Below are 22,729 nucleotides of genomic sequence, written 5' to 3' on the forward strand. Positions count from 1 at the left end.
CCACCTCCGCGCCCCGCACCACCCCGCTCCACTCGAGGAAACCCGTTTTTATCAGTCGAGGCGGTGCGATTTTACCCCCCCTCGGGGCATTCCGTCGCCAGGTGGCGCAACGGGGAGCATCGCGCTCGAGGGTGGAGAGCGGCGAGTAAAACAGATTCGACCCCCCTTCTCGATCGTGGCGGAAGAAGAACCGACGAGCTCGGCTGCTACCACCACCGGTTTCGCTCCCTCCGAGGGGATGGTGTTGTTTCCGACCGAGATTGACCCTCGGGTTAAATAAAACCCGACGTGTTACCGACGCGATGCGCGCGTTATCCTCCGCGGTTAATCGCGGAGGATCACGGGGATATCCTTCCTTCTCGAGAATTCGAGAAAAAAACGCGGATGGAAAATGTTAGGAGCGAAAACGTTTCAACTGGAATGATTGACGATCATCGACATCATACATACATGGGATTCGTGTCCAATAGTTGTTTTATTTTGCAAAATAAATTGACATATACAACGTGGTATTTTAGCGAAAAATGAATGTCCACACGTCCTTTTTTTTCTAAAAAGATTTACGCGGTGCGCCTTCAGCAATTACAAGATAGGTATTTATGCAGCACGACAAATGGACGTGATGTGAAACTTACTTTCGATTCGTTCCGATCCAATCCCTCGAGGGGGGAGGGGAGAGGAGGAAAGGTCGCGAGAGGAAAAACCGAAATTGATGGGGGGGGGGGGGGGATGCACGAAAAATTATTATTATTATTATTATGCGAAACGAGAAAAGAAATTTGATCCATGATCGAAAGCTCGATATCGTTCAAGCTCAAGTTCTTTCTCTCTCTCTCTCTCTCTCTCTCTCTCATTCTCTCTTTCTCTCTCTGCCACTCGCTTAATTAACTACGATTCGAATTTATAATTGATCATATGGAACGGTTGTGTGTCGAGATCCCCGGGGAGGGATCCGCGTTTAATCTTTAATTAACTCTTACTTCGACGAGTCTCTACAAGTAATTTATCTCTAAATTATGTCCTTTACGAACCGATGATGCGCGATAGAATACCAGAGCGTTAAAGAATGGAGAATGATTTCTTTCTTTTTTTTTTCTTCTCTTTTCTTTTCTTTTCTTTTCTTTTTCCCCCTTCTTGTGGAAGTGAAGTGTGCGTCTTGATCGATCTCGAAACGTTACACGCACCAATGTCTTTTTTCGAACGTTGTTTCGCGTTATGTTTTTAGAAATCGGGATCGAGAACGATCGGCATCGGACATAGCTACGGTGTGGTGAGAATATTTCTAGAAATACGCAAGACATTCAGGTCTTATATAAAATTTACACTTGTCCACAGAGTTAGACCTCTAATACCACCTAGTAGTAGTAATAGTAGTAGTAGTAGTAGTAGTAGCAGTAGTAGTAGTAGTACTAATAGTAGTAGTAATAGTAGTAGTAACAATCACACGAGAAACTAAATCTGGAAACTAGATTTACTCGTTAGAAAGCGGGAGAGACGTAGGAGTACGTAATGAGTCGAAAAATGAATCGATTCCGTTTTATTTATGCGTGGGTATGGCTAAGATTCTTTTTTTTTCTTCTCTCTCTTTTTTTCTTCTCTTTTTCTTTTTTTTTTTTTTTTACGTACGATACTTAATCGCTAGATAGATGTAGCTACGCTCTATTATCTTTACGCGGACGTGGTGAATAATTGCCTTCCTCGGCAAGGGTTTGTTGTTTTTTCTTTTTTCTCTCTCTCTCTCTTTCTTTTTTTTCTTTTTTCATCGCAATGTGCAATGGCAATTTATCGGCTCGAGCTCGACAATGGCAATTGAACGAGGAGGCGAGGAATTGTGTCTGTTGGTCGAACGGGTTTGCTTGTTTCTCGTCTCTTGTTTCGAAAGCGATTCCTCGTTCCTCGTGAAACCTTCCAACTAATCTCGAAAAATTTTTGCAAATTCGAGTCCCGTTTCGTTTTCAATTAATTGGTCGAGTGTGTTAAAAAAAAAACGCGAGCGTTTACGTACCGCCTCCAAAAAAAGGAATTCTTCTTCTTCTTCTTCTTCTTCTTCTTCTTCTTCTATTTGGAAAATTACAATCGGGGGAAAGGGGAGAGGAAGATTCTCTCATCTGATCGCGATTAACGAGGAGGCTGAACGAATTCAAAGAGGAATATATTCGATCCCTCCCCTCCCCTCATGTAGATCCATACGCGATAGCACCAATATCAATCAACAACAACTTCGTTCGCATTATTAACGTTAACGGAAGCGTTATAAAATTTGAAATATTGGTAACGCAGCATTTGCATCGAAACGTACAAGTAATAATAATAATAATAATTATGACGATAATAATAATAATAATAATAATAATAATAATGAGAATCATCGAGTATAGTATCGTTTATAGTTTCGGCAAATACGTTCGTCGAGTTGCCCTCGAAGAAACCTCCTTAAGGAACTATTTTGGCACTAGAATCCACGTAACGTTAATCTTAAGCCTCTCTGCCCGACTTGCTCATCGCGTTTGATTTAACTATATGTATATATATATATATATATGATTTTTTTTTTACGGATCCATTCATCCATCGTCCATCTTGAATTATTCTTCTAAGATAAAAAGATCCCGTCATGGAGAGCCGGTTCGAGAGAGAGACTCTTACTTACTTTGTTATCCATGGACGCGTTCAATAATAAAACGTTCCATACGATTACGACGCTTAATTATCCCCTCCTATCTCTCTGTGCTTATTTTCTCTCCTCGCGCAATAGAAAATTTCTTAGCAAATTCTGATTCGTTTTTTCTTTTTTTTTTNTTTTTTTTTTTTTTTTTTTAAAACATCGTTTATCCGGGATACGATCTCCTTCGCCATCAATCATTTACAAAAATTCGATACGCGTGTGTATACGTAATACACGTACGGTATAATATCCCTCGTGGCGCGGATAGACAGACAGACAGATAGATAGATGGACAGTTGTACAAAGAGGCGTACGCTCGAAGAATCTTCTTCAATCAAATCTTCTTCAATGTTCGAAAGTGTTCGAACGAATTGCATGGGGGAGGAAGGGAGGGAGGGAAATCGAAACATCCCAAGCTTCGTCTTTCTTTCTTCTCTCCCCTTCCCTCCCCGTTTCCCTCGTTTCCAAAAAAAACCAATTTTATGCGCAAAGAATCTCGTTCACTTTCGACTAAAATGCGGACTATCATCTTCTCTCGACAACCCTCCTCCCCTCCCCCCGTGATTCGATTGCGGTGTGCGTCGCTGCTCGGACACAGGAGGACGGCGCGTCGAGTTCGTTAGTCGACGATTGTTCCCCGTGGATCTCCTCGCTTTGGCGAATTTATCCAAGGGGGAGAGGGAGAGGCAGTCGAAGGAGGAGGAGGAGGAGGAAGGGAATTAGAGTCGTTAACGGGATACAAGCTCGGCTCGAATCCAAGCTACGGTTTACTACGTCCCCTTGGATACGACCAATTTCAACCTGGTCAACTTTCCACCCGCTGGTGATTTTTTTATCAGAGGAAAATTCTGACAGCCTTCTTTTTTCTTCTTCTTCTTCTTCTTCTTCTTCTTCTTTTCAATCGCTCCTCTTCTCGTCGTCTCTTTGAAGAGTTCTTCGAGCGACGTTCGAGTTTAGCTTAGTTTAGTTCGGTTTCGTTTCGTTTACGCGATTACGGAACGGGTGGGGGGATTGTATCCCCCTCGCTGGAGAGTCGTCTCTTCTTTCGAAAAGACTTGTAAATCTGTCGAAATTGATGAGATATCTACAATGAGCTTTTCTTTTTTCTTCTTCGAATTTTTCGTTAGATAAAAATCGTTCTCGATTAGGAGGGGGGGAGGATGGGGGTCCCTCTTCTTCCCATTCGCGAAAGACTCGCGACTCGTGGTCTAATTTTGATTTTCGCTCTGTGTGCGAGTATTCGAGGGGAGAGCGAGGGTAAATGATGGGAGGGGGAGAAACCCCCTGAAACTGTTCAAAATTTTTCGTAGAAAATCGTTCCGCAGCGCGATTATCTCTTCTTATATTCACGGTTCTCGAAACGAGATCAAATCGTGCCTCGAAATTGAAAATGTTGAACCGTGTTGAACCGTGAAGAAGAATCCATCCCCATTAACTTTCCTTCTCCTCGATGGGGCTCACTTCGTTCTGAAGAAGCTCGAACTTGGGGCTCAATCCTGGAAGTATGCTTTTCGTGCTTGTCTTGATCTGGCTGTAAATGTCCAACGATTTCTTCGGCTCCAACTCCAATTCCAGGCTTTCCTCGATCAATCGGGGGGGGATGCTTCCGCTCCGTTTATGACTCGGCACGAAGATCCCTGTCTCGGCCTTCTGATTCTTCCCCATCCTTTCGCCATCCTTGTGCTCAGGGGTGAGAGTGCCGTTACCCAATTTCCTCTGCTGTTCCTGAAAAGTGTCCTCCTGGATATCGTCCTTGAGCAACGCTCCCGTTATCACGGGTTTATTCGCCTCCGCCCTCCCTGCGACCTCGTTGCTCGCAGCTCTCTGCTGCTGCGTTTTACTCGGTGTCGCGCCGTTCACTTGGAGATTCGGATTCGAGCGAACCGTGTCCGTGGAAATGCTCGCGTCCGTCGAATCCTGTTGGTCCATCGAGCCTCCCGACCCCTGGGAAACGTCCAGATTGTTCTGTTTCCCGGTCATCGACGGCTGAAATGTATACAAAGTCTCGTTTCTCTTTCGAAACAACAACATCGCTAGAAACGATCTTTTCTCTTTTTTCCCCCCTCTCGAAATCGATTACTTACGCTGCTCTCCTCGCCGTCCTTCGTCGCCTCCACGTTGCTGCGCGTCGTTTTCGACGGCAACGTCTTCTCCGTGTCCGGCGACTTGTCGAATTCCACCCACTTGGAGCCACCCTCCAACTTGCGGGACAACGTGTCCGACTCGTAACTACCCCCGTACATAGGGTAACCCAAGTGGCCGGAGTCGTACTCCATTTGATTCCCGTAACGATAGCTGGGATTGACCGAGCCTTGGCTAGAGATCGAGAGATCCGACTGCGACAATCCCGTGTTCGTGCTCCCGAACAGCCTCGTGTTTTCGAAACCTGTCGCGATGAATCCATTCTTTTTTCCTTTCCTTTCCGTTCTATCGTTTAACGTCACCATTCACGAGAAATGAAACTTACCCGACGTTCGATCCTCGCCGATTTCCTCCCTGTGGACCAGAGCTTGCTGATCGGCTGCCACGTCGTCCACGGTGGATCCCTTGTTGGCCTCCGTCTCCCCGTTCTGATAGCTCGGTTGCACCTCGACCACGAACGAGCACCCGTTGTCCTGGTACCTGCGATTCTTATTATCCTCCATCGTCACCTGGAAACAACGAGAGCATCGAGAATTAAAAGAAAAAAAAAACGATCGAGGATTATTCTCCTTTTTCGACGATTGGCTGGATAACCAAGCGCGTGAACGAGAGGAGGAGAGGTATTAATCAAGACGGTGGAGTCGGTTACCAGGGCGAGAGAAACGGGAGGGAGAAATAAGACTGATCGTTTGACGAATGATGGTGTCATTAGGGAGGTTCGTTTCGCAACTCGCCTCTCTCACCTCTCGACCCCTCGCTGCCATTTCAACGATGCAACGCAATCAGGCTGTACGGTTCAAAGCGTCCCGCAATTACGAGCTCGATGCATCATCAGCTCTTTTCCCCCTTCGGTTGTCTAGTCGAGGCGACAGCGGGGGGGAAGAAGATGAGGAAATCTTAAACGATTCCTCGCGAAGAGTTCGAGATCGATTTCCATTCTATTTGATCCAATTTGATTAGACGTTCTCCAATATTGTATCGTTACTCGACGACAAAAGGAAAAAAGAACAATTATTATATTCTCTGTGCAAGAGGGTCGTTGAACACGCGTGCAAGGGAGGATCGATGCGTCGAGAGACCGGCAAATTAATTTCCACCCTATGAATTTCGTAGCCGATGCTTCCAGTTTACCAGTTGCCACGGGTCGTGTATAAATTCGACCGCGATGGAAGTTACTCGAGGTCGACGGACCGCAGAATTAGTTCTCGCTATTGTTTCCACCCTCGCTCCTGCTCTCCTGGCCCACGCGGTTCCGAATTATCGAGAAGGGAGCGCAATTCTTAGAAGCAACCGTCAAGAACGCGTCAAGAAATCGAATTTATCGAACGTCTCGAGCGCTGGAAATCTTCCCTTTCAAATTCTAATTAAGTGTTTCTCACGAGAATCTGATCTTTTTGAATATCGCGACTTTTCACTTTTCAAATTAATAATGGATCTGATTATTTGATCGTATCATTTCAAATATTGTACAAGTTTGAAATGAAGAAGTGAAGAGTCTTAATCTTTGGAATTATAGGAGATTGAATAAAATTTTTAAAAGATTTTTCAAACAAAATTATATTGCTCTTATTTCTTCGAGCCACTCGAATCTTTTCTTCTTTTCCACTTCTTTTCGCGAATCGTTTTAGAAATCGATAATCAGAAACGACTTCCACTTTTCTATCGTGACAAACTTTTCTTACTCGGCGCTTCGCGATCGATAAACTTTCGCGCGTCTCGTCGAAACGGGGTTGCCATTTGAAATCGAATGAGACGCGTTTGATTTCGCGGTTTCGAGCAGAACTCCGATCCCCTGATAAATTCTAATCACCGAGAGAGAAAGAAAGAGAGAGAGAGGTTGTATGTCTAACTCATCTAACTACCCTATATAATCTGCTAAGATGGATCCCTCTTCGGATCTCTAGATCCTCGAGACGGTTAATTTAAAAGGTGAAGTAGCAAAGGGGCAAAAAGCCTTTTAGCAACGTCGAATCGTTTGTGGCATCTAGCTTGCGGCGTTCGTTCGTCCAGAAACTTGTGTCAAGAGTTTGGGGCAAAGGAAAAAAAAAAAAAAGAAAAGAAAAGAGAAAGGAGGGAGCCGATAACCACCTTTTTAGCCTGTTCCCTGTTTTTCGAAAGGGACAAAGAGTGTAAAGGACAGCAGAGGCAAAGTGGCTTCTATTTCTCGCTTCTCCTCGAGAAAATCGACTCCCAAAGGCGTCGTAGAGTCTCGTAGTTTTTTCCACGACCCCTCGACGAACCGTGGCCCCGAAAATTGTGGCACGATAGATCGAGCGAAAAGAATCGTCCACCAGAGACGTAGATAAGAGAGAAAACCGTCAAGACTGTGGGTGAAGTGTTCGAGGGGGGCGAGAAGGGGGTGTGCCGCTCGAAAAGGAAAATGGGTCGACCATTCGTTCCGCTTTAAAAGCTTCGAAATTTGGGGAAAAGAGTCATCTTGAGGGAACCTCTCTCTCTCTTTATCGAGGGTAATTGTGTCTCTCTCCTCGAATGGTGAATCCTCGAGCAGGGAACAACCCTGGCCTTGCTCTCGGCCCTTCCGATTATTAAACATTGAACTTCACGATCCATCGACGAAACGTAATAGCTCGTACGAAATTCCTGTTTATTCGAGAAACCGGATGGAGGGACGGCCGGCTGAAGGCATTGAAATTGAAATGCAAATCTGAAAAGGAAAGGAAGATTTGTTGGAGGAGAAGAGATTGTTGAAGGGGACAGAGTAAAGGAATATCTGGATGATATTATACGTATCGTCGTATAAAAATGTTTGCTCCTCCGTATAGGGATCAGAAGGGGTTCGCCGAGAATTTAATCTTCCGCGTAATAAATTAATCGATGCATAACAGGGTGCGAGATTACCGATCACGCGTTACTGATCCCGGATGCTCTAGTAAACGGATGACGCGTAGTTCGTGCCCCTTCTAGCCTCGTTATTTATACTCGTTCACTAGTTAACAACCTTTTATAACCCAAATTTCTTTTTTTCTCTCTTTTCTTTATATATATATATATATCCTTCAAACGAGATCGAACGTTTTTAATCGAAACGAATCCGTCACTCTTGTTTCAATCAATGAAAGTTTGTTCTCGATGAAAGTATTCGTTCGATAAAACCACTTCTTCTCCCAATATCTCGAATTCACGGCCTACGCCTTCAGACGCGATTGCGCCTTTCTGAAAACTGTGCAAAGTATCTTTGTGCGCCAAAGTATCTTTATGCGACATCTAATTTGTCGCGCGAATTTTATAAATAGCAACACAGTTGCATTCTTCAAAAAGCGCGATTGGCGTTATCAGTTATCAAGTCGAAGAAGGAATTTCGAAAGGAAGAAGAACACGTGATAGAAAAGAATTTTCCTTGCTCTCGAATGTGCGTGTATGAAAGAAGAAAAACACGCGAACCTTGTTCTCTTTCCTTTTTAACCTATACCCGTGTGAAATATCTGCAAAATATTTTTTTCAACGTATATACAAAGAAATAATTTCTATTTCCATAGGATCAATCTTCCTCTACTGCAAAAGGGAAAGGAAAGGCGAACGAACGAACGAACTGAATCGAAAGTTTTCACGAGCGATGGCGCACTTGGTTCAAAAGAAAAAAAAAGAAAAGAAAAGAAGAAAAAAAGGAAACGAAAGAGAAAGAAGCACGCTTAGTGGCTCGATAGTGTATTTCTCGAATTGCGAGGGTATTCCACGCGACCCGGGGTGAACACCGCAGCTTGGCCACGAGCCAAGTATTACGTCCAAGCATCCCGAGCATCCACCCCTTATCCGGAACAAAGCGGATCGCGCGCTTTTTGCATTCCTTTAAAGAGGAAGCGCGCTAAGACGCTTGTCGTCGTTGAAATAACCGACACAACGTGCCCGACAGATTCGTTTGCTTCGGCCTAGCGTTTCCTCCTTTTTTCTTTTTTCTTTTTTTTCCCCTTTTTTCACTACCTTTGTCGAGGCAGCAAAGCCGATATCGTTGGAAACGATATCGTATCGATTCTTGGAGCGCTAGCCTCGACAATAGACATCCCCCTTCCCCCTCCCTCTCACAGCTTCTACTGTCAACCCCAAACTTGTTCGCCACCAGATCAGCTTACTGTTTCCAACTCGAAATTCTTCCATTGGAAACCGGTTGTCCACCATCGTTTATCGTAGCTGCCACCTCCTCCCCCAGTGATAATCCTCCACCCCATTCTTTCCACCGATATCCGGCCCGATAACCGTGTCGCTTAAACACAACCGTGGCGGAAACACCGGATGGAGGAAATTCTATTGCATCCGTTCCGTTTCTCTCGAGGTCGTTTCTCATCGTTTCATTTATCCTTGATTAACGGAAGGATTGACGGTGCATTCGCTCTCCTATTCAGGATTTAGGAGATCCGTTCACGGATCCACGCCCTTTCCTTGTTCGATCGGTTTCGTTTTGGGGTGCGTTGTTGCGCACATTGTCGCCGTGCGAAAATTCGCGTGAAGGATGAAAGAAGAGAGGAGGGTGGTGAATGAAAGAAGCTGCTAAAGCTTGAGGGGAAGGCGCGTGGAAATTTCTTTTCTCTGAAATGGAATTAAATCGCAACAGGTCCCCACCCCCAAGCGTTATTGCGAGCGAGCCTCCCTCCTGTTCCTGCGGATTGTCTCGCAAAAATTTCGATGAAATTTGGGGTGGAGGGAGAGAAGGGAGTGGAGCCACTCCGAAATCCCCCTCCCCTGACGAGATGAGCTTCCACGAGGATAAGTCTCTGAGTCTCCGTAAGTAGGACGGCGATGGTAGGTGGAGGCGAAATTGCCTGGTAACCTTCGACCTTACAGGGGCCGCGCGATAATTGCGAACCTGTTATCCCTGTCAAAGAGGGGCCGCACGAATCTCGTGGATCGATTTCACGAAGTGCCTCGTCAACGAGGATCGAGAGAATATCGTATCGATCTTGATACCTCACGCGATAGGATCCTTTTCCTAGGTGCCTCTTTCTATGTGCCTTTCTATATTTCGGGACAACCGTTCCGAGCAACGATTAAACGAAATTTTCACTTTGCGTCCTTTCGACAAATATTCCATCCGATAAATATCTGAATCAGATGATTCAACGATGAGAGAAAGAAAAACGAGAGCGGATCCGATCGTGACGCGGGCGATACTCCTGCGAAGGATGGATGTTTGCAGAGAAGAATTACTCCTCCGTTATACATACAGAATGGCGAGTATTCGAGTACTTACCGCTCGCTCCTCCGTCTCTACGATAAGATGGTTGTTTTTTAAGGTGAGGGTGATGATGTTCCCATTCGCATTTTTATTCGTATTCCCAGGAGGCGTGTACTCGACGGGGGTGGCGGTTGCCACGTTCACCTCCTCCATGACTTCGGTCTCGCAAACGTACCTTGGTCTATCGAGGCCGTTTACCAGCTGAAACGAGAAGAAGGAAAAAAAAAAAAAAAAAAAAAAAAAAAGAGGAATGTGAAACATCCGCTCCCCCTATTAACTCTATTAATAATTCCAAAAGCATCGACTTCTCTCCACCTCCCTCCCCCCTTAAACGTGTTATATAGATACATACACATACATATATATATGTATTCATCGGTGAAACGTATGAAGCAACCAAAAACCGGTCGGCCGAGTTCGCGTTTTCTACGAACACGTAATCGTGTGGGAGTTCGGTCGCAAAGTTTCAAGAGATTCATGGACCGGCCGCCACAAGTCCGATTAAAACTTTTTAATCTGAGTATTTGCACAATCTCTAGATTCCGCCTAGTTAGAGGCTAGCTATTTTCCGAGAGAGAGAGAGAGAGAGAGCTCTTCGATTCGTTCCAAGGAAAAAAACAAAGAGAAGAGATTCTTTTCAAAAAGAATTTTCCTTTCGAGAGAGAGAGAGAGAGAGAGAGAAGTGGGTCAACGACTGAACAGAGGAACATTACGAGGCGGTTAGGTAGGTTCGTAACCCCGAGGTTGACGGATGCATAGTCTTGCCACAACGTTGCCAGCATAACGGAAGAGCGGTTATCCGTCAAGGAGCCGCGGTTCTTCGTTTCCTCGTCCCAGAAATTTATCATCATTCCCTCTCGATGGACAAGTTTCGAGAGTGGAACCGTTCTTCTCTCTCTCTCTCTCTCTCTCTCTCTCTCTCTCTCTCTCTCTCTCTCTCTCTTTTATTTCTATTCGATTTTTATTCCTAGGTTAGATGGCGTTCGCGCAAGGATAACTCTGATGGGCGTTGGGTGACGCGGCAAGTACGACGTCCGATAAGGATAGGAAGATAACCGGAGAATGAAATATCAGAAGGCACGCGAGACGGAGAAGCGTCGTCGACGTTGCTAGCGTTATCGGCGAGAATCGAGCTAACCGAGGAGGAGGAGGAGGAGGAGGAGGAGCGGTTATCGCGTTTAATCTTTCCTCAAAGGGCGGATATCGGCTCGAGAAATTCTTTCCCTCGCCTTTTTTCTCTTTCTCTCTTTCTCTTTTCCCTCTTCTTTGCAAAATCACGACCGACAAATGGAAACTAACTGGTCGGTGGATTTCTTTTCTTCTTTCTCTCTCTCTCTCTTTCTCTCTCTCTCTTTCCAGAGAGACGTCTGGAGTGCAACGTTGAATCGTTTGTATTTCTTCAACGAACGAGTAACGAGTAGATTTCCGACTTCGTATTGTCGACGTCGAGAAAGAAACCCGTTTTCATCTTTCTTCTCTGGATTACGCAACGAGAGAGGAAGAAGAAGAAGAAGAAGAAGAAGAAGAAGAAGAAGAGGAAGAGGAAAGAAGGGAGAGGCGCAAAAAGCGCAGCTGGCGAGTCGATAAAAATTTAATATCAAACTTGGAGAAAGTGTTGATATATTCTTTAGAAATTTTCCAAAGAGAGAAGACGACTTGTTCTCGACGACTCTTGTCTCTTTCTTTCTCTCGAAAATGGATAAATCGTAAATGCATCTTGGAGGCTGTCCCCGAGTACGGCTCTTTTGTCTCTCGCCCAAGTCTTTTGCCTCTCGCGATAAGGCGCGACCCTTGCTCTCAACCCTCTCCCCGTCCAAGGTTTGATTGGTTCATTGCCTCTCGATGATCGTCGTTGATTTAGAAGGAGCATTGCGATTTATCGAGGGTTCGTTAAAGAGACGATATCGAGAGGGAAATTATTTCCGGTCCGCTCTTAACTACCCCCTTTATTCCGATTACCTCCGAAACCGAGACCACACGACGACATACTTGGAATTCTTCTGCTCGATCCTATTATATTTTTCTCCTCTCCCTTCCCCTCCTCTTCTTCGTTCGAGGATGTTTGTAAAAAATAAATTGTATTACAATTATCGGGACACGTAAGTTTTTCCACGTTTCTGGAAACTCTTATCTCCCCCTCTCCTTTCCTCCCTCCATTCTTCGCACGATTCTCTTGGAATGTACATATCGATACCGTCAATTCACGGAACACGCGACGCGTGCTCTTCTATGTAACGCAACTGGTCGATCGAGCCTTGTTGTAGCCTTCTCGAGTTAGACGCTTAATTGATTAAATTTTAATCTCGATCGACTTATCCAGAATTTTTTAAAGAAACCTAAACAGAAGGATGCATGCATATTCCTCTTTTCTTTCATCTTTTCTTCTCGTCGATGTATACATAAAAAAGATAATCCCAAGAATAATCCCAAATTCAACTAATCAAAAAAAAAAAAAAGAAAACGTGCGTTAAATTTCCAATTTCCACAAATCTTCCTTTTTCGTAGAAAAAAAAAAATAATCTTGCAATTGGAATAGATCAGAGTTACTCCACTAACAATTTTTTCGTGCAACGAGGATCTCCTCTCTCTCACGGTTGCGGTTGAATTTCTTTCAAAGATCGAGGAGGTGATCCCTCGTTACGAAGAGGTAGAGCGATCGCTACCTGCTCCCCATTAATTGCCTCCGGATCGGAATCGGGCCATCTGTCGGTTTCGGAAGTTTAACGTAAGAGAATTAGCGCCTACGAGGGGCCGACAATTTGCCGGAAATTTTTTTCACCGACGTATCGATTTTTCGACTATTACCCATCCCTCATCCTTTACCCTTGCGGGAGTCGCAGGATCCGTGGATTCGAAGGAAGAGAGAAAGAGAGAGAGAGAGAGAACGGGACAGGTTCGAAGCGCGGGCACGTATCATCTTAATTGGCCGAAACCGGGGATCCAGGAGGGGGGATTAACGCGATTAAACCTGATTATACGGTTCCGTCGCAGGGAGGGGAGGGCTGTGTTAGTTTCGAAAAACCTTAGCTTTTTAATTGGTATCGGGACGGTTATCGGAGGGCGAAATACCTCGGTATGCGGACGAGATACACGCCGCGCCTTTTATGCGTTTCGCGCCGATCGAGGGGGGGAGGAGGATGAAGGAAGGGGTAGATAATCCAGTCCAAAGGGGGTAATAAAATTAAAATGCGCGGATACGGTATCGTGAGAAAGATAAAGGCGGTGGAAAGGTGGAAAGGTCGTCGAGTTTATTGCGAGATTTTTCTTCTTCTTCTTCTTCTTCTTCTTCTTTCCTTTCTTTCCTTTTTTTCTTAATTTGCGAAACGAAACGGATATTATTTTCCGCGCATCGCGGATTGATTCGGATCGATACAATCGCGCAGCGCGTGATTACATTTTTATACGGCGACGGCGTATAAAATTTCACGTGTCAACCAACGGCACGACTCCTCGTTCCTCCGTCTCCGATTTAATTGAACGATCAAACGATTGTTATCGATTCCGGCAACCGAGGATTACATACCGCGTTACATAGATTTATTCCAGCGTGATTCCATCCAACAATTAGATTCGAATTATTACGATAATTCGTGCAACGTGTGTGCATGTATTTTTTATATCGTTCATTCATTGAATAATAAAATAAATTGCCGCGATTGGGAACGATTCGCGCGTAAAAAGAAAAAGGAAAAAAGAAATTTTTGGTACGCGGTACGAACAAAAAAGACCTCGAAATACCTTCACGTTCGCGCTTACACGGTCGGACTACGAGCTCGGGAAGAGCGATAGAAAAGTTGATAGTCACGTTCGCCTCGGCTAGACACAGTCTAGACTTTAGTTAGATTCCTAGACCGGTCAAGGTAACCCATTCAGGTGTACCTTACTGGACTGGACACCATCGAAGGGATCGGCCTTAGGTAAAAAGAGAAAAGGAGGAACGGCATAATTCGAAACAGCACGAGGATGACGACGTTACGATTACAATTTCAGATCGCGTCTGCCGTCTACGACGGAATGAGAATCGAAATCTAGGCGTGCTTGTTTGCATAACAAGACGATTCGTGCTGGTTCTAACAATGTATACATATGTGTGTGTGTGTGTGTGTATGTGCGTAACGAAAGAAACGTTGCGTCCGATTTCCGCAAAATCGACGCGCTACGAGCGAGCGAATTCTCTTAGTCCAAGGAGGATGGGGGTTTGGTTATCGGTGCCGAAAGACGATGGTTGTATACACAGGTGTGTATACGCGTGTGTGGAGGCGCGAGTTCGAGGCGCGTGTGCGTGTACGTGCGTGGCTGCGGTTCGAGTGGCTTGTGCCAAAGGGTACTGACCCTGACCCAAGGGGCATTGCTCCTACGGTGCGCGTTTCTCCCGTTCCTTTTCTGTTAGATCGCTCGCACCGGCGTGGCGACGGCTCGGTTGTAACGTTGTAACGGCCATCATCCACGCCGATCTTTTCCGCCACGCCAAACGCCATCGTCCTAGACAAACTACACTTCGTCGCCTCGATACTCTCCCCGCGAGAAACGAGAAGGAAGCGGTCGGCCACGCTCCATTTCGAATTCCCCGCGCTTTCCCATCGACCATCCAATCAATCCATTGGATCTCATCCAATGGAGAATCGTTTCGATTTCCCTTCTCTCGGTTTACTTTGCTTCGAATTTGAAATACATTTCGTACGTAATTATATAGGATTTTTCCATTGTATTGTATATTCGTTGTTGATCGATTCGTATTTTTCTCGTTTAGAGAGAGAGAGAGAGAGAGAAGAGGAGCATAGTCGAACGATTTCGCGTTCCGATTTCTCGATGGTCGTTCGCCTTCCCCATAAAAGGTTCGGCTAAGATCGCTCCCCGATCCCCTCGCCTCGCGATCCTCTCCCTTCCAACGCGTCCTGTAGACGCGTACCGTCAAGAAAAGGATACCACGTAGACGAGTTTCTGGCCGGCCGGTGTCCTATATACCAGGCCTTTCACCTTTTGCCGCGAATCGAGCCAGACCCTACTACCATCTCTCGACAACTCGGCTCTCTTTGGTGGCTCTCCGCGCCATTTTTTTTTTCCTCTCTTTTTTCCTTCCTTTCCCCTCCCCCCGCCATTTATCCGCCAAGAGAAATTGCCACCGAGCGATCTCGAGTCTCGGGGAATCAAAAATCTCCGCTCTCGAAAATACAAAAAAAAAAAAAGAAACTCTTTCAAAAACTGTTTCGCGACGACGTTGTTTTCCTGCTCCTGGTGGAATTCCTTGGAATCATCGAAAGCAACGCGTTTGAAACGCGTTGCACCGCGTTTCGTCGTTTGCTCTTCTTTCGATTCTCTCCCTCCCTCTCCTCCCAAGCTCTCGCAAGACCACCCAAGCTATTTCGTGTTTTCAACGCGCGTGCAACACGGCCCCGTGTGCGACGCGACACAGTTCAACAGTTCTCGAAGCCAGTTCGAAGAATGAAAATAGTCGACGGTAGGCATTCGACGGGTGAATGAAGTCACGCGATAAACACGATCGCGTAGGCTGTAAACAGCGTGCTTTCGAGTATTCAGAAATCCTGCGGTTTCTCGTTACGCAACCGGCCCGCCGATCGATCCATCGATCCATCGTCGTGCCTCGAGATCGTCGTGGCCGGTGACTGTAGGTCGGCTGGTCAAACGGCGATAAAAAAAAAAAAGGAAAGAAAGAAATCGAACGAGTAAAAATATTTGTGCAAAAAAGAAAAAGGAAAAGAAAGAGAAGAAACGTCGTTAATTCATCGGCGAAATCTTTTTAACTCTTAACACCAAAGTTCCTTCGAAAGATTATCTCTCTTATATAGCCACGCCTTTCATTCGTGGCTGCGAGCGATCCAACTTTTTCTTTCCTTCTTTTTTTTTTTTTTTTTTCTCTTCTTTTTCTTTTTCTTAAAAATAGATCCCGTTTCCAGAGCCTTCCATTTAACGCACGATTGCGATAAACTCGGCCGGTTTTTCATCCGAACAACAACACGTCGCGAACGGACGCTGTTACGCTGTCGCTCTAATTCGGCCTTGAGTCTAATCCTCGTCGTTGACCGCTGGTCACAGACCCCACGGACTAACGTCCGTTGCAAATGGGCGGCCCCCCTCTCTCTCTCTTTCTCTCTCTCTCTCTCTCTCTCACGACGAAAAAAAATTCGCAACGTGGACGAGACCTATTCGAAGAATATTCTCGTCGAGTTTTTCGATTATCTTCTCGAAATTATTCTTCTCTCTCTCTCTCTCTCTCTCTCTCTCTTCCACGATGGGAAACTTTTCGAGAAGAATTTCGCTGGATAGACGCGCGAAATTCCTCCTCCTCCTCCTCCGTAATTTCGATTCTCTCTCTCTCTCTCTCTCTCTCTCTCTCTCTCTCTCTCTCTGGTCGAAGAGAGAAGCTTAGTCTCTTAAGAGACAAAGAACCCGGAGCAGAGGTTTCCAAGTTTTTAAAGAAATTATTTTAAAAACGAGATTTCTCTTCCGAGGAAATGGAAACTTTAATATTTTTTTTACACTCTCGCGAATTTTTTCACACGGCGGAATCATCGCCTCGAATTTAACGCGAACCGTCCGATATATTCTCGTCCCGCGTTCCTCCGCGAGTCCTCCCTCCCGTCCATTTTCTATTCATAGGACAGGCGGGCATTTCTAAGCATTCTAAGCGTGGACGCGCGTCTCAAGGTTACCCTTGCCGACGCCTAGTTCAAGGTGGTGGCAAGCGGAAGTGGTAAGCGCCGACGCGTTATTCGAATCTCTTGTTACGGATGAGCGGACTCGCACAGCGTGGACGTATTAGACGTAGTCTGGTTTGGCAAGTTGCGCAGCGTATAACATAGGTTAGTGACACCGCGAAGGTCGTGCCTAGCGTAGCCAGACCCGAGCTGGGCTGAGTCAAGCGGAGTCGAGAGGAATTGAATTGAGTCATAGAGAGTGACGCGATCTAATGGCGTTTTTCTTTTTCTTTTTTTTTTTTTTTTTTTTTTTTTTTTACGCTTAATTCGTTTAAAAATACACGAATTCGAAATGGTTTCGTGGTGAAAAAACCTTCCTTAGCCGAAGAAAAGAAAAAAGGAAAAAGAAGGAAATATTCAACTCGCAGTTCTCAATTCCTATCGAAAACTCGTTGGCAACTCCGTTTTTGTTTCACCAATGGATTACGAACGAACGAGTTCCCTCTTCCCCTCCGTCATTATTATTCGAGGAATTTTGTTTACCCAAGTCAATTTTCCCGAGTCTCCAAGTTTCGCGATTCCTCGCGACAAGGTTGCGCGATATCAAAAGTTACCGACTCTCCCAAACTGGATTAAACGTTGCAACGTTTCTCAACGTCTGATCGAGCATTTGAACGTGGTATGCGGTGTCCCAACCCGTATCCTACCCATTTAGGAAATTTATCCATAGGATAAACACGAACAACCGAATACCAATTCCCGGAGCCAACTCCGAAAGCCTTTTGCTCCAATTCGAACGACGATTAATTAGAAATTCGAATATAATAATCAATCCTTGGATAGAGGAGGGGAGCGAGCGAGAAATGGTGAAGTAAAAAAGTTTTCGCGAGACTTTTATCCGATCCTACGATGGAGGGGGAGGGGACGCACGTAGTGATTTTATTACGGAACCCGAATCGAACGATCTGGTTTCGTTCAATCGCCGCTTTAAGTGGTTTAATTTCTTCCACCTTTGATACAGTATAGCTTTAAACAATGAGTCAATTGATACCGGAGGGAGGAGGGGGAAATAGATTGAGTCACATTCGCGGTGACTCATGAATTTGCGCGCTAAACATAGAAACGCTTCTCGAGCTGAATCGAGAGCTGAACGACGATTCGAAAACGAGGAAACAGTGGAATTTTGTCCAGGATTCTTTCTTTCTTTCCTTCTTTCTTTCTTTCTCATTTTTTTTTTTTTTTTTTTTTTTCTTTTTTTATATCCTCCTATATAGGCGGTCTCGATTTCTTCGTTATCGCGGCGTTGGCGACTACTACTAGTCGGGGTCGGCCGTGTTTCCTGGAAACGCGGAAACGGCGGCCGATGATAAAGCCAGAGAGAGGTCTAGAGAGAGTCGGTCTGCGTGAAACGAGTTCGGTTTACGCGTATGCCCTCGGCAGACGAGGCCGCAAGATTAGACGCATCGAGCCTCGATTGCTTAGTCTGCGGACGAGTGTTTACGTTACGCCCACGAAGAGGACTCCGTCACGGCTCTCTCTCCCCCCACCGTGGCCGTGCGTCTGACCATGATCGTCCACCTCTCCGATTCATCATTCTACTTTCGAATTTCTCCTCTCCTAACGTCCACCACGACGACGACGACAGCGACGACAGCGACGCTTCGCAAATATTTTCCCGTCGAATAGATTGTTCGATTATTATTTTATGCTCCCCTCTCGGGAGTAGGGAGAGGAGAGGGGGAAGGGAGATCGATTCGAAAAAAAAGGAAAATATTTTTGTTTTTTAAATAACGAAGCGGTATTTATGTAAATCTTGTTACTTTAGATTTGATCGTAGGAGTGATTGTTATTGTAAAAATAACGTCAATTTTTTTAATCGAAAAGATTTATATATGCGAGAAGATGCTCTAGAGTGAGTTTAATTGCGATGATTTATTACGAAATTCGATGAAATGAAACTGTACACTTTAAAATATTCGTGTTTGTTAGACTTAGAGTAACGAGAATGAATGGAATTTCGAATTATTTTTGAATATTACGCTTGATGAATTTCACGTTACCAACAATTCTGCGATTCTATCTATGATTTTTGTCTCTTGTCTAAATTTTAAGAAAGAGAGTAAATACCTACACCATAAAATGATGTATCTTTCTGGTTTCTTTGTTGTTAAAAATTATTATTAACGTATTCTTAAACGAAACGATGCTCCAAATATATAAGCCTACGAGAGAAGAATTTCAACGAGTCAAGTTTTCATGAAAGCCGATATAAATTGCTCGAGATAGGGGAGAAATTTCTAGAAATAGTCGTGGGTGGAGGAAGGGACGAGGAGAGAATCGCATCTATCGCGATCACATTAGCAGACGCGTCGAGAATCGTCGAGTCTCTCCCTTCTCCAGTGGCAACGTGCTAGACACTCAAGGATAAGAATCTTTATTTAACGACTAGTTTTTTAACCTACACCGTTAGAGGTTACAGACGGTCACACTATTCTCGAGGACACTCGCAATTAGAAGACGCTTACAACATCCAACGAAGAAAAAAATTTATAATTTCCTGTACGATTCCAAGATATGTGTCGGGATAAATCCATAACATTCCATATTTTCGATATCTCAAAGGGAGTAACATCGGTTAAAAAAGTTAAAAAAACATTAAAAAACGTTCGCTGGATGGAAAGAAACGCTCTACGCTCCTCCACATTTCGTTGGAATTTATTGAAATTAAAATTACGAATAACAACGTCGTCCGTTGACGGGAAGGAACGGGTCGACGAAAGAAATTTCAAATTATCAGCGAAAATGAATTGCGAAAGATTGACGCAACCGGTGATTTTACGTTGAAAAATTGCAGCGACGGCTAATCCGTCGAATCGCGTAATAAACGAGCGCGCGATTGTAATCGTTTCGATTAAATTAGTTAGTTAAAATATTTTTCGTGTCGTTGAAATATTTCGTGTTCGAAAATCGGTATTGTCGTCGTCGTCGTCGTCGTCGTCGTCGTTGTCGCAGTAATAGATTGGTAGAAAAAAAAAAAAAAAAANNNNAAAAAAAAAAAAAAAAGAAAAAAGAAGAAAGAATCAAGGCCGTCTCGGGAGGAAATAATCTTGATTGACTAGAATGAGCCGGCAGTCTTAACTTTTGCTTTCTAATGGTAGGGTCGCAGACGGTCGGCTTCGAAGCTAGCCTCGTTAGAACGATCAAGGATCTTTATTATTCCGGCTTAGTTGCGCAACTTTGCCGTAACGCTTGCTCCAACACCGGTTTCGAGCATTACGTAACCGTCTAAGCAAACCGCCTAAGCGGCTGCAAATCTGGTCAACCTTAAATGCCAACTGGATTCTTCGACTAGTAAAGATAAAAGATTTGTATAAGATCTGTTATTCCTTCCTCTCGTTATTCTCTTTTATTCCCTGCTCGCTCGCTCGCTCGCTCGCTCAGCCTTGAGAAACGGAGATCTGATGCAATTTGTTTGACGGGGGACTTTGGCTCTTCGGCAACGCGTGTTTCAAATTTTCCTTTTAACGGAGGAGGAGGAGGAGGAGGAGGATATTGAAAAAAATATTATATATTTTTCGCAACGAAATGACGAGGAGAGAATCCCGCTCCCTCGGGATTCTTCTTCATCTTTTTCCCGCCGCCAATATATCGACGTAACCTCGGTCACGTTTCGTTTCGTTCGTTTCGCCATCTCTCTCGGCGACGCGTGAAATATGGAGGACCCATTCTTTCGCGCATTCACCGGTGTCCCGCTATTTCTTTTCATCGAACGATAAAAGGGGCGCCGTATACCAGAATATCTGAATATTCCGTTCGACGTGATGAATTCAATACTACGACTCGATAATAAACATTTGTTTAATTAATCCAACGATCTTTCCCCACGTATCCTCGTCGTATCTCCCATTATATCATATATCGTTCAAAATAAATTTGTCGAAATTTTCTCGAAGGAGAAGGGGTAAAAAAAAAAAAAGAAAAAGGGGGAAACGATTCGCAAAACCTTGCGACCCAGAGATCTCGAGGTTTAATAATCTTTAAGTAGGACAGTTCTTTTGTGATTCCGCGCCCGTATCCGCATCTCGATCTCACGAATTTATTCCGGTGTTTTCGGAAATTTACGGGATCCGCGGTCGCGGTGGTTACGATTACGGGGGACGGAGAGAGAGGATACGGAGGAGGAGCAGCTAGATAATAACAGCTAGCGGGAGGAAACAAAAGAGCGCGGAGAGCGAGGCCTGGTTTTGAATTTTAAAAGAAGCGGAGAAACGTCGGTCCGGCCGACCGACCGGTTTGCAGTCAGAAATAAAGAGGTAAACAAACGGACGAAAATAGCGTGCCAGGTTGTTCCCATTACCATTATTGTGAGAACATAATTATTCATTTCGACGTTTCAAAGGCTTCACGGCCGGTTATCGTCGCGGCGAAAATAAAAATCGTTCTCGGATCTAGATCGCGGTTCCTCGTTCAAACAGGTATTATCCACGGTCGATAATTGACTTCGGCCGGAAGAACGCGCGAAACGATCGAAATAATTTTCACGCTTCGTTCGTCGTTTATCGCGAATACACGAATTTTTGATACGCGGCCCGCGCGTGTGAAATTCTCCCGATGAAAACAAATTTTTAACTCCATCGCTTTGCCACCTGGCATATGCAACATTATTCGACGAGCACGCGTCAATAACCGGTTTCGATAAGCCTCGAACGTATTCCTGGCATCGTTAAAAACAATTATTTTTTTTTTCTCTTTTTTTCTTCCCCCTCTCCTTTTTTCCTTTCCTCTCTCTCTCTCTCTCTCTCTCTCTCTCTCTTCCTCCCCCTCTCGTAAAAAAGAATCCATAGGATTAATGGTCGTAAACAACGTTCGTTTCATTTTTTTTTCTTTTTATATATATATATATATATTCAAAAATAAAGCCGTACAAAGAAGTTTTTCTTTCTGGAAATTTTCGACTGCGTCGAAACTGCGTGAAAGTCGACGGTGTTATTAACGCTTTCGATAGGAAACGACTCGCGGAGATGGAGAAGGAAAGAAAGCGTGCGAGCGACGCGATGTCAACGAAATCACATCGACACTCCTACTTTCGTTGATCTTGGCCGACTTTTCCACGACGCACGCAGCCAACCGTTTATATTCCCCCGTTCTATTCTTGTTCTAAGTCGGCGGTGTGTTTGAATTAGAAACCGCGGCGATCGAGGCCACGGCTCGAACTTGACCAAAATTCTCTCCCACCGTGCTCACGTTCGAAGGACGTCTAATGGTCGTTGACCCTCTTTCTTCGAGGGCAACACCGTTCTCTAATGGCGTATATTTACGCGCACACTCGTATTCGTTACCAAACACGTCCGCGTTTTCGTGGCAACAATTTCGCCATAGAGACGAAGCTCGCGAAAAGAGATTCCTCGTGGCACACGGAACATACTTTCCTCGGTTGATTGTTCGAAACCGGCTTCGACCTAAATTCCACGAACACTGGAACATTGCGAAACGTCTTTCCTTCGACGCATTTTTTTTTTCTTTTTCTTTTTCTCATCGTGCAACTAGTATTTTTTTATTTCACGGCGCGGATACGAGGTCTCGTTATCTCTGGAGGGAAATCGAGCATGGAGGAGATCTTGAACCGAGAAGATCTTAATCCTCTGTTCGCTCCTCCTGTGCCGAGGAAATTCCAAGGATTAGAGATTTCGTCGATCGGGACGCGACTCTCTCGAATATAGTTTTCTGCTATTTTTGCCAGCTCCGCGATATAAATCATGCTCGCCTCGAACTCGTCCTCCGAAGAATTTCTAACTTTGGAAGCAGTCAACAACGACGAAACGTCGGCTTTTATTTCGAAAAACTTATTTCGGCCAACAACAAACACCATCTATCCAGGCCCGTATTATCCCACGTATTATTCTTCCATGGAAACTCTAGCGTTAAATTTCCAAACGTTAAAATAAAATACGAGCGAGCGAGCTCGTAGAGAGAGCGAGTGAGAGAGAGAGAGATTCTTGGTCGATAAAATATGGCGAAACGAGCAGAAACGAATGAATAATTAAGCCATGACCTCATACCAGAATTGTCGAGGAGGAT

The 22,729-nt window shown here is 44.8% G+C and overlaps 1 protein-coding gene across 2 annotated transcripts in view; it reads right to left on the reverse strand.

Moving 5' to 3' along the window:
• Positions 1–492: 492 nt before the first annotated feature.
• Positions 493–22,729, reverse strand: part of LOC122714375 — a 59,554-nt gene continuing 37,317 nt past the window's right edge. The window contains exons 5-8 of one of the 2 annotated variants that reach the window (XM_043935663.1): positions 10,011–10,196; positions 5,133–5,316; positions 4,750–5,051; positions 493–4,651 (exon numbers count right to left, since the gene is read on the reverse strand). In XM_043935663.1, coding sequence (XP_043791598.1) covers positions 4,097–4,651; positions 4,750–5,051; positions 5,133–5,316; positions 10,011–10,196 — 1,227 coding nt within the window. In that variant the 3' untranslated portion in view covers positions 493–4,096. The remainder of the gene's footprint in view (positions 4,652–4,749; positions 5,052–5,132; positions 5,317–10,010; positions 10,197–22,729) is intronic. The other variant, XM_043935664.1, reaches the window with a different exon arrangement.

This window comes from Apis laboriosa, unplaced genomic scaffold, assembly GCF_014066325.1.
Source record: "Apis laboriosa isolate Shangri-la unplaced genomic scaffold, ASM1406632v1 scaffold29_cov151, whole genome shotgun sequence".
Taxonomy (NCBI): Eukaryota; Metazoa; Arthropoda; class Insecta; order Hymenoptera; family Apidae; genus Apis; species Apis laboriosa.